This window comes from Mastigoproctus giganteus, chromosome 8, assembly GCF_048544385.1.
Source record: "Mastigoproctus giganteus isolate SK-2022 chromosome 8, ASM4854438v1, whole genome shotgun sequence".
In the NCBI taxonomy this organism is placed as follows: Eukaryota; Metazoa; Arthropoda; class Arachnida; order Uropygi; family Thelyphonidae; genus Mastigoproctus; species Mastigoproctus giganteus.
The window spans coordinates 168,271,922-168,284,998 of NC_143582.1; the positions used below are offsets into that span (position 1 = coordinate 168,271,922).

General features: G+C 36.3%; 1 protein-coding gene across 1 annotated transcript in view; it reads right to left on the bottom strand.

The window, feature by feature from the left end:
• The window catches only part of LOC150081996 (lysosome membrane protein 2-like), a 302,034-nt gene that overhangs the window by 139,447 nt on the left and 149,510 nt on the right, over positions 1 to 13,077 (bottom strand). Inside the window, exon 6 of the mRNA XM_090380393.1 lies at positions 5,170 to 5,219. Within this exon, the coding sequence (XP_090236519.1) occupies positions 5,170 to 5,219 (50 nt within the window). The remainder of the gene's footprint in view (positions 1 to 5,169; positions 5,220 to 13,077) is intronic.

The following is a 13,077-nucleotide window of genomic DNA, read 5'->3' on the forward strand; positions in this document are numbered from 1 at the left end:
GCAATAAAAATATCAATATCACTGATTTTTATTTTCATTATTATTTATGTTCTGTGCAAAAAATTTAAGACCAATTTTTAAATTGTCTTTTTTATTTTTGTTTTGTATAACTACCCTCAAACCTGACTTGACAAAGCAGGTCAGGATTGCGGAAAGTTCCACTTACAGTAAGTTAGGGTCTAGTACAATGGACATATGCCGGATTACCTAACAGTAACTGTATAGTCTGACATAAAGCTATATGAGCAGTGCAGATAGACTGCTAGGACATTTTGCTAATAGGGACAAAGGGCCTGTTGCATAAGGACACCGTTACACTACATCAAGACTGTAGACAGGTTTGCAATGCTCATTTCAGAAAATAATGTAGATGTGTTGGAGCAGGTGCAGAGAATAGCAACAAGGCTAGTCAGATGCACAAAAGGGATACTCTTAACAAGGAAGATCTGAGTGCTGCAAACTGAAACATCTAGAAAGACATTTGTAAATAAAATTGATTGAAGTAGTTGTTGGAGTAGGATTAATTTGCACAAGGGCTGCTATGGCCAAATGGCACCTAATAGAAGTAGTTAAATCTTTAAATGATTTCAATTAGCTAAATGTCAAGGTATTCTTACTTTTCTTGAATAATACACCCTGAGATATATATTTAAATTGGTAAAAGATGGTTGAGTTGCAGGCCACATGTGAAGAACTTTTAGCCAAAGAGTAACCACTGATTAGTGTTGTGGAAATAGGCAATTGGATAAATTTAAAGAATTAGACAAATTACGAGAAGGGATGGGAAAATAAAGTGGGTAGTGTTTTTTTTTTTTTGGTAACTTTAAATAAATGGAAAAGTAACACAGATTTACTATTGCACAAAAGGTAAACCAGTTGGAAACAAATCACAAATTACAAGTGCATACTAGAGCAGTATTTCTTTAAACTAGCGTCAAGTTCCTTTAGAAATTTGAAAGAAAGCACAGTATTAAAAAAGTGAAACAAAAAATTGTTCAATTTTTCTTCTATTTCATTATTATATTTTTATCCTTTATATTTTAATTTTTTATTTTGGTCCAAAAATCCAGCAACTTTCAAAAATGCTAGTTGCAGAGGAAACAAGGCAATCTCACCAACCTCTGAATATTTTCGTAACTGCCACAAATTTAAATGCAATGCAGGGCAAATTGAGTATGATAAAAGAAAAATCCTCTGAGTAAAGAACTGGGCAAGTGAATAATTCTCTATTTCTCCGACCAAATTTCAGAATATTTAATTGTTATATTTCATTATTTGCAGACTTATTTGATAAAACTTAACCGTTGGAAAAGAAATCACAGTATTTTACAGCATTTTTGATGTCAAGGTTTATACCATTTATATAAAAATTTCACATTGTTAAGTATTAATGAGACTTGAATTTATATTTCCTTAATGTTTACTGTGCTATTTCTTTGCTAATTTACCAAGAATATTTGCTGATGCTATCGAAGCAGTGTTAGGTAGGTAAAAAAAATGCTAGCTTTTGGGGGGGGGGGGGATACACGGACTAATAGATTAACAGTGGCTGCTGGCAGAGGTGAAAGTGATTCTTGCACTGCTTCAATTGGAATCAGCAGCAGCCTGGAAAACAAGGTGCAGGGGATTTCAGAGACTGCTGGGAGTCATTGCAGTACAAGTAAATACATGGGCTGTGTTAGGGTAGCTAAGAAAAAGAACAGATGTATGTATACTTGAGTGTACACCAATGCTAGGAGTTTGATAAATAAATTTGATTAATTTAAGGTGTTGGTCAAAACATCAAAAGGCAGATATTGTGGGATATCAGAGATGTGGTGTCATACAAATATAAGGAATGCAGAAATGAAATTTGGGGAGTATAATATATACAGGTAGGACAGACATGATGGGAAGGGAAGAACGGTTATGCTATTAGTTAAGAAACACAATTCAAGGAAATACAGCCAATTGACATGGCTAGACACTGCAGTGTCGAGTCAGTTTGGTGTGACATAAGCATTGAAAAAACAAAATTGAGAGTAGAAGTGTGTTATAGGCCTAATGACTCTGATGAGTATAAAAAAACAACTGTACACAGAAATAATGGGCCAGTAAATCACAGTGTCTCATAATGGAGGATTTTAATTTCCCAGATATTGACTGGAATTTGTGGGCTGGTCACACACACTAGCAAGGCTTTTGTGGATTTATTGGATGATTGTTTTCTACAGCAGCATGTTTGGGAGGCAACTAGAGGGAGTAATACTCGATTTGATTATCAGTAGTGTTTCTTCAGGAATTAAGAATCTGCAGATAAAGGAACCAATAGGTGGCAGTGATCACAGTAGGCAGAAGTGGGATTTATTCAAAGAGAAAACTACCCTCAGGGGTAAAGGGAAGGGTTTTTACTTTCATAAAGGTGACTATGGTGGTCTGAGACAGTATATAAATTCTATATGGTGGGACCAACTGATGATGTTACCAATGGAAAATTCAAAATGGGGAGCAGTCAAAAAATTAATCTTGGAAGCTACTAGGCTTTTCATACCAACTAAGAAATACTGTTCAAGGTATAGGCCTAAATTGATGTCAGATGAACTAATGAGACATGTGGCAGAGAACAAAGATGCATGGGATACATATAAATTAACAGGTGACACGGAAGCCTATTATAGATATAAGCAGGTCTGTAGACAAGTCACAAAGGAGATTAGGGAGACAAAGGCAGATTGTGAGAAATCTTTGGCAAAGGATGCAAAGAAAAACAACAGAGTTCTTTATGTAAACTCTAGAAGGAAGAGGATGAATAAGATTGGTGCACTTGATATTGATGGTTCAACTGTTGATGATCCTGCTCAGGTAGCTAACAAACTAAATGAGTATTTTGCATCTACATTCACACATGAGGAATTATTCTGGGAGGGGAATGCCAGAGGTGAATTAAACTCTGGCAGTAAGCTAGATGATTTTGTAATAACTGGGATCAAAGTGGAGAAGAAATTGTTGAAGATAAACATAAGGCACCTGTGGTGAATGGGATCTATCCAGTTATATTAAAGGAAGCAGCAAAGGAAGTAAGCAAACCCTTACTTCCTTAGCCATAATTATGAGAGCTTTCTTGGACTCAGGGGAGGTTCCCATGGACTGGAGATGTGCAAATGTGACCCCAATTCACAAAGGAGGATCAAAGAGCAACACAAATAATTACAGACCTGTTAGTTTAACTTCTGTTCCAGGGAAATTAATGTAGGCAGTGGTTAAAAAAAGCACTTCAGGATTATCTATACAAGACTTGAGTAACAGCTCAGACACAGCATGAGTTTGTTAAGGAGGAATTCTTGTCTGACCAATTTAATTGAGTACTATGATGTGGTCATAAAGGAACTGGATGAAAATAATTTTGATATCATATATTTGGATCATAAAGGCTTTTGATACTGTTGCACATGGAAGACTGCTGCACAAATTGGAGAAGTGTGGCATTGGAGTCAAATTGCTGCTATGGATAAAGGGATGGTTCAGTGGGAGAAGACAAACTGGTAATCAATGGACACTGCTCATTGTGGAGCAATGTTATTAGTGGAGTCCCCCAGAGGTTCAGTGTTGGATCCTTTGTTGTTTTCTGTATTTATTAATGATATTAAATCAGGCTTAATGTCCAAGATTGCAGATGATACAAAGGTCAGCAGGGTTGTTAATGACATTAATGACAGTACGCTGCTGCAAAAGGATCTAGAAAAGTTGAGCAGATTGGCTATGAGAGGTGGGAAATGAAGTTTAACATTGACAAATGTAACTACATATACTACTATAACTACATATTGGAAGCAGTAACCCTAGAGTAATGTATCAACTCTGTGGCACTACACTGACAGTGGTAGAGAATCAAAAGGACCTGGGGGTAATTGTGGAAGCAGATATGAAGTTTTCTGAGCAGTGCAGACAGTCTGCAGGAATAGCTCATTGTGTCTTGTCAATGAGATACAGGATTTTTTTCTAGCAGGGATAAGGAGGTGATTATCCCCTTGTATAAGGCAATGGTCAGGCCACATCTTGAGTACTGTACACAGGTCTGGAAGTCATTTTAGGAAGTTGTTGTTGTTATGGGCGTTTAATGGCGCATAAGCTACTATGGCTATAATGCATTTTAGGAAGTATGTAGAGCTGCTGGAGCGAATGCAGAGAAGAGCAACAAGATTAGTGAATGGAACAAAGTGTTCCTCCTACAGAGAAAGGCTTAAGTTTTGAAAATTACAGTTCTGGAGATTATGCACCTGTGAGGTGATTTGATTGATGTGTATAAAGCCTTGAATGGGTTGAGCAAGCTCAATGTTGATGGGATTCTTCCTCTTGCTCAGAATAATCACCTCAGAGGGCATAAATTCAAATTGAGGGAAGACAGCTGAAGTTTGTCTATAGCCAGCATGTGGTTGATTGCTGGAACAAACTTCCATCTGTTGTTGTAGAAGTTGATAGCTTAAATAGATTCAAGGCAGAACTAAAACATTTAGAGCAAGTGGACAATGGGAGAAATGAGGTTTTTTTTTTTTTTTTTTTTAGCTGATGCTATATAAGCTTGCTTTTCTGCATCATGTGCCTTTACTAATGCAGATAATTTTCTATATTGTCTTTTGAGATCCATGAGGAATAATAATAAAAAATAAATCAGCTAAACTTGATATTAATTGAGTAAATATTTTTTTTCCAAGAATGCATTACTTTCCTTAGTTGAAACAAATGATGTATTATTTTGATATTCCTCATAACACCATGTATAAACGATTTCTGCATGTACTTAACTATCATATTGTTATATTCATTTTGATATTGTTAGAGCAAAAAAATGCAGTTATTTTTCGATCCAATTCACAAAGTAAACATTAAAAGACTTTCCTCCTTTTTCCCATATACAAATTAGCACGAAAACAGATTGCCATGTTTCATAATTAACAATTAAGTGCAACATATTAACACTTACCGACCATAAAAATTACAGGTTCAGTAACTATCAGTTCATGTCCAAAGCCAAATGTTATGTCACCAACAAATAACATTCACCCTTAATCTTTAAATTATTAGTTTATAAATTTATTATTGTATTTTCATTATCATGTAACCGAGAATTACATTTTAAAAATTCATTCATACTAACAATTTCTAATTTTAAAAAAATGACTGATAACTTACCTGTGCCATTTATCATATTACAGTACTCATTGTCCCACCACTGAAGGGTGCTTAAATAGGGAGAAAAAGAAATTAGAAGTTTTAAAATATGATAATTTTATCTGAAATTAAATTTGAATCATAACCACATAAATTTAAAGCCCAAAAGCATTAGCATAGGAATATGATGCAAGAAAGCAAGCTTATGCAGTATCAGCAAAAAAAAAACAAAAAAAAAAAAAAACTCCCATTTCACCCCTCTGTTCATTCCAAATACTGTTCCAGCTCAGCCTTAAATTTATTTAGGCTATCAACTTCCACAACAAAGGATGGAAGTCTGTTCCGCCAACCAACTACCCGCTGGCTAAAGGCAAACTTCTGCACATCTATCCTACAACTGTCTTTCCTCAATTTGAATTTATGCACTCTCAGGTGATTATTCTGAGCAAGAATTGCATCAGCATTGAGCATGCTCAAACCATTCAACGCTTTATACACCTCATATCAGATCACCTTACAGGTGCCTAGTCTCCAGACACTGTAATTTGATAACTTAAGCCTTTCTTCACAAGAGCAACCCTTTGTTCCATTCACTAATCTTGTTGCCCTTCTCTGTACTTGTTTAAAAACCTCTACATCCTTCTTAAAATGAGGCCTCCAGACCTGTATACAGTTCTGAAAGGTGAGGCCTGACCATTGCCTTATACAAGGGGATAATCACCTCCTTATCCCTATTAGCAAAATTCCTGTATATCATTAACACACCATGAGCTACTCTTGCAGACAGACTGCACTGCTCAGAAAACTTCATATCTGCTTGCACAATTACCCCCAGGTCCTTTTGATTCTCTACCACTGTCAGTGTAGTGCCACAGAGTTGATACATTACTCTAGGGTTACTGCTTCCAATATGTAGTTATAGTAGTATATGTAGTTACATTTGTCAATGTTAAACTTCATTTCCCACCTCTCATAGCCAATCTGCTCAACTTTTCTAGATCCTTTTGCAGCAGCGTACTGTCATTAGTGGCCTTAACAACCCTGCCAACCTCCATATCGTCTGCAATCTTGGACATTAAGCTTGATATACCATCATCAATGTCATTTATAAATACAGAAAACAACAATGGGCCTAACACTAAATTCTGAGGGACTCCACTAATAACATTAGTCCACGATGAGCAGTGTCCATTGATTATAACTGTCTTCTCCCACTCAACCATCCCTTTATCCATAGCAACAATTTGCCTCCAATACCACACTGCTCCAATTTGTTCAGCAGTCTTCCATGTGCAACAGTATCAAAACCCTTTCTAAGATCTAAATATATGATATCAAAATTATTCCCTGCATCTAGTTCCTTTGTGACCACATCATAGTATCCAATCAAATTGGTCATGCAAGACTTTCCCTTAACAAAACCATGCTGTGTCTGAACTATAACTGAAGTCTTGTCTAGATGATTCTGCAGCGCTTCTTTAACCAGTGCCTCCATTAATTTTTAATGGAGGTACTGGTTAAAGTAACTGTTAAACTAACAGGTCTATAATTACTTGTGTCACCCTTTGATCCTCCTTTGTGAATTAGGGACACATTTGCACATCTCCAATCCATGGGTTCCTCCCCTGAGTCCAAAGAAGCTCTCATAATTACAGCTAAGGGTTTGCTTACTTCCTTTGCTGCCTCCTTTAATATAACTGGATAGATCCCATCCACCCCGGATGCCTTTTTTATGTTTATCTTGAACAATTTCTCCTTCACTTTCCTCTCGTTATTTCCAAATCGTCAGGCTCATTGCCAGAGTTTAATTCACCTCTGGCATTCATCTCCCTGAATAACTCCTCATGTGAATGTAGATGCAAAATACTCATTTAATTTGTTAGTCACCTGAACAGGATCATCAACAGCTGAACCATCAATATCCAGTGGACCAATCTGATTCATCCCTTTCCTTCTAGAGTTTACATAGGTAAAGAACTCTTTGCTGTTTTTTTGCATCCTTGCCAATAATCTGCAAAGGCATAATCTGTCTTTGCCTCCCTAATCTCCTTTGTGACTTGGTTACAGACCAGCTTATATCTATCATAGGCTTCCATGTCACCCATTAATTTATATGGGTCCCATGCATTTTTCTTCTCTGTCATATGTCTCATTAGTTCATCTGACATCCATTTTGGCCTAAAACTTGAACAATATTTCTTAGTTGGTATGTAAAGCCTCGTAGCTTACAAGATAAATTCTCTGAATGCCTCCCACTTTGAATTTGCTGTTGTTAACATCATCATCAGTTGGTCCCACCATATAGAATTTAAATACAGTCTCAGACCACTGTAATCACCTTTATGAAAGCAAAAACCCTTCCCTTTACTTCTGATGGTAGTTACCACTTCAGCACACTGTGATCACTGCCACCTAGTGGTTCCTTTATCTGCAGATTCTTAATGCATGAAGAATCACTACTGATAATCAGATGAGTATTACTCTCTCTCTAGTTGCCTCCTGAACATGATGTACAAAACAATCATCCAATAAATCCACAAAAGCTTTACTAACTAGTGTGTGAGTGACCAACCCACAAATTCCAGTCAAATGTGGGACATTAAATTCCTGCATTATAAGACTGATTTACTGGCCCACTATTTCCCTGTACAGTTTGTTATTATACTCAGAGTCATTAGGCCTATAACACACTCCTACTCTCAATTTTGATTTCCCAATGCTTATGTCATTCCAAACTGACTCGACAATGTACTGTCCAGCAATGTCGACTGGCTTCACTTCCTTGATTTTGTGTTTAACTAATAGCATAACCGCTCCTCCCTTCCAATCCTGTCTATCCTTCCTGTTCTCATTGTACTCCCCAAATTCCAGTTCTGCATTCCTTATATCTGTGTTACACCAGATGTGATATCCCAACAATATCAGCCTTTGATGTTTTGAGCAATACCTAAAATTCATCAAATTTATTTACCAAACTCCTAGCATTGGTGTATATGCAAGTATACATGCACCCCCGTTCTTATTGTTAGTTACTCGAACACAGCCCATGTGTTTACTTGTACCGCAATGACTCCCAGCAATCTCTGAAATACCCTGCATCTTGTTTTACAGGCTGCTGCTCATTCCAATAGAAGCAGTGAAAGAATCACTTTCACCTCTGCCAGTGACTACTGGCAATCTATTAGTCCTTGTATCCCCCAAGCTTGCAGTTTTCCGACCCACCTAACACTACCTCAATAGCATCAGCAAATATTCTTGCACCCTTTCTATTTAAGTGTATCCCATTCCTGTAGAAGTAGTCTCTCCTGTTAACAAGTACAGACCAGGCTGAAAAAAAAGTTCTACCCCTTGAGCCTTGCACAATCTTTCCAGGGCTGAATTGATCAATAAGGCTGTCATCATATACTCCCTCCTATCGCGACTGAGCAAAATTACAGACACTTTCAAATTCCACCCTAATTCACTGCTTTTTTTTTTTTTTTTTTTTTTTTTAACAGTGACCTTCACTTTTTAAGTAATTCCACCGGTCTCCTACTCTTAATATCATTAGTGCCAACATGTACAACAATATCACCTTTTGTGCCCTTAAAAGATGATATCTGCTCTACGTCATCAACCTTTGCCCTGGCAGACACTCTATTCCTGTTCCACCTATCCTTTTATATACCATGTTCCCCATTTCTCTGACAATAGTCACCAACTACTAGTTCCTGTGGGACCAGCGCATTGTGCCTTGAGAGTTGCCACTGTTTTGCGTGATGATCAAGTGCAAGCTCTGGCGTTGATGTGGGTAGCTGAGAGCTTGATGGGCCTCCTCAATTTAGATCCTTCGAGGGCATCCCTGTACAATGTTCAAGTTTGCAGATGATACAAATGTTGTCAGGGTGATTAATGACAGTAAATACTGTCTCTGGAGCCGAGTGTTCAGCAGCAGGAGTGCAGTAGCACATTCTCTTTTAGAAGACCAGGGTTCAAGCCTTCTGACTGCTAAATATGGTCAACCTGCCAATTTACACTGGATTTATGTCCAGTGCGGGTTGCCATTAATGATAGTATGCTACTGCAACAGGATCTATAAAATACAGGCAGATAGGCTGGGAAATGGTAACTGAAGTTTGACATTGACAAATGAAAAGTATGCATACAGGTAGCTGTAACCCCAGAGTAACCCCTGAGGGTACTGGAAAATGAAAAAGACCTGTGGGTAATTGTGCAGTCATATGTTCTCTGAACAGTGAAGACAGACCGCCAGGATAGTTAGTGTTATTTTGTCAAAGACAGGAATTTTCCAGTTAAGGAGGTTATTATACCATTGTATAAGGCAATGGTCAGGTCATATTTTGAATACTATATATAGGTCTGGTGGTGTCATTTTAGGAAGGATGTAGAGCTGCTGGAATGGGTAGAGAGAGCAATGAGATGAGATGAGATTGGCAAGAGGAACAAAGGGATACTCTTATCAAAAAAAGAGCTTCAGTTCAGCAAATTGCAGTATCTGGAGACTAGCCACCTGCAAAGTGATCTGATTGAGATGTTTAAGGCTTTGAATGGTTGAGCAAGCTCAATGCTGATGGGATTCTTCCTCTTGCTCCGATTACACAGAGTAGGACCTTACATTTTTCCCCGTAAGCTTTACTTTTTTTTTTTGGTTGATGTTACCGTTTACATTTTTAATTTTTCTGCAAGTAGGTTTCTTCCTTTATTTTCATTGTAAAAAGAAAAAAAATGTTTTAAATGTCCCGGTAAATAAAGTTGTTTGCTAACACAATCATCAGATGACACCACAACTATTCTGTTGGCAATGTTTTTTCAACAGTTTCCTACCAAGAGAAAGGTGGAAGAAGTCGTCGTGGAACATATTATTCTTTCACTTTCCATCGTGTTGTAGAAGGATGCAATGTAGTTTATATCACATGTTGAAATTTGAAGTTGTTAATAAGTTATAGTAAGGAGTATTGAACTTTACAGAAATTTAATGTACACTGTCATTATTGGTATTTTTAAATATAAAAACAGGTGTGCATTATTTCTTCTTAGTTCTTTCTTTCTCAAATTTAGAGCAAGATCCTAGAAGAGATGTGGGCTTTGGAATATTTGTCGATGAGGTAAGATTAACAAATTATTATATACTGTTAATTTAATTCTCTCCACATTTGAAATACATTAAGCTGAAAGACAATATTTAATATTTCTGCAACTTTTACTATTTTTTTTAAATTTTTATTGTTATTTTCAGATTGCCATTGAATAATTTTTGATAGCATGGGTAAAAAATCACAGTCCATTAGTCCTCCCAAGAAAAAGAAGAAATTGCAGTATAAGTGAGTCTACTTAAAGTGGGAAGAAACTTTTGCATGGGTGGCTCCAGCTTCTTCAGAGGATCATGCCTTCTGCAAATTGTGCAACAAGAATTTTTCTATCAGTCATGGTGGTCAATTCAACATTAAGCAGCATGCACAATACAATTGGCATCAGCAAAAAGAAATGTGGGTGTAAACAAGTTATTAAGCTATTTTGTTAGTTTTAAAAAACTAAAATATGACAGCATGTGAACTAGGGTTAATATACCACAATGTGAAACATAATCATAGTTATAATAGTTTGGACTGTGGTAACAAACTGGCATCATCCTTATTCCACGATTCTCATACTGCAACAAAACTGTTGTGGAAGAACAAAATCAGAACTGTTAGTTACAAATGTTCTAGCTCCTAAAAGAGTAGAAGACTTAGTGGACATTCTTAATGATCCAACTAGATGCAATTAGTTCTTTTGTGCTGCTACAGATGCTTCAAACAATGGCAACAGAAAGCTTTTTCCCATATGCATTAGATATTTTGAACCTACTAAAAGGTACAGAAAATAAATTGTTAGGTGTTGTTGAAAGGGCCGATGAAACAGCTATTTCTAAATCTGAAGTGTTGTTAGAAAAGCTTGAAGCTTTTCACCTTAACCCAAAATATATTTCTACATAGAGTGCTGATAATGCAAATGTACATTTCGGAAAATATCACTGTTTTTCGGTTGTTAAGGGCAAAGTAATGCCAATATTGTTAAAGCTAATTGTGATGACCATTGCATAATGCCATGAAATATGCTTGTTACAGTTTTGAAGTAGGTATAGAAAACACTGTATTGAAAATTTACAATTTTTTTTCTGTATCAGCTAAAAGAAGGAAAAACTTAGAATCATTTTTTGATTTTGTGGAGCTGGACTGGTCTGAATTGGTATGCCAGGTACCAATGAGATGGTTGTCCTTAACACCAGCTGTCAAAAGATTATTTCAAAACAAGTCTGCTATTAAGAGCTATTTCCTAAGTATTGATGATTGCCCCAAATTTTTCTCCACATTATTTCAAAGTGAGGATGCAGACAAATAAAATTGCAAGTGGTTGTGTGGTTTTTTTTTTTTTTTTTTTTTTTTTTCCCAACTCTTCTGTCAATGTTAGAGAACTGCTAGATGTTACTACTACAATTCTTCAGAAAAGTGACTTGAGTATAATGGATTCATACAAATCAATGACAATGATCAGAAATAAAATAAATAAAAGAATCCAGGATCAATACTTCGGAAATTCTGCAAAGCAATTTTTGAAAAAGTTATCCCAATGCAAACAGAAAAAGATTGTTGATGAATGTTGTGATTTTTATTCAAATCTATTGCGATACCTAGGAAAAGAACTGACTTCAGTGAGAAAAATAAGTGTTCTAAGTTAATAGTTATGTTATGTGGTTTTTAGGAGCATTAGCAACTAAGGCCATATTGCTCCGGGATATGCGGTGGTCATTCCCTGACCTTTCCGCATCCTCCGTATTTGGTGGTGACGGGCTCGAACCCTGGTCTAATCAAGAAGTGTGTCCTACGCACTGCTGCTCCTTCCCACCTAGCTACGGAGGCACCTCTAAGTTAATAGTTCTATGTTAATAAACTTTTCTCTGGAAACATAAGAAATTAAGTATCGAGATTTTGAAACAGCAATTGATATTTTTCAACTCCAAGAATGTGTAAATCTGGACAAGTTGTATGAAGAGTTTTGTGAGAATAGGTTGAAATTGCTGGAAAGTGTTAAGCATACAGGAAGTGATGTGCACAAGTGATTTCATTTTTTTTTTCCAACATTCCTAAAGAAAATGTACCCAATATCAGTAGAATTGTAGGATATTTGTTAAGTATTCCTGGTTCAAATGCTGTAGTAGAAAGGGTGTTTTCATTAATGAAATTTAAGTGGACAGATGTCACCAAGAATTAATCAAGGCAGAGTTGCAGACTGAAATGAATTTCTCTTTTACATGTAAAACAGGATAAACAATTGTTAAAAATTGCAAAATAAGTATAATTAAAATATCAGACAATTTGAATTTTCTTGTATTTTTTAAAACAAATTTTATCGACAAAAATTTTTTTTTTTTTTTTAGAAACACCTGACAACCCTACATAAGAGAGCATAAATTCAAGTTGAATAAGGATAGTCGGAGAACAGACATGCAAAGTTTGCCTTTAGCCAACAAGTGATTGATTGCTGAAACAATCAATCTGTTGAGGAAGTTGATAGCTTAAATAAATTCAAGGAAGAACTAGGCAAACTAATTGGAGGGAATGGATAGGTGAAATGGGAAAGTTTTCCCCAATGTATAAGGTGGTTTTCTTATATCATATGCCACTACTAATGCTAATCACAGATGAAAACCTTGTGACAAGGAGAAACTGTGTTCATGATCCCATACACTGTTAAATAAGTGATATGGAGATTGAAGAAGACTGTCTGGTAGAAAAAAAGAACTTGAGCCTCAAAGCCAAGACCCATATGATAGATGACAATATCCCTCATAATTTACTTGAATAGTTTCCATTCCCTTACCATTTAGCCCATTTTGAGCTAAGTGGCAAAGGAATACAACCTCAAAACAGTTATTTTGAGGATAGGGGA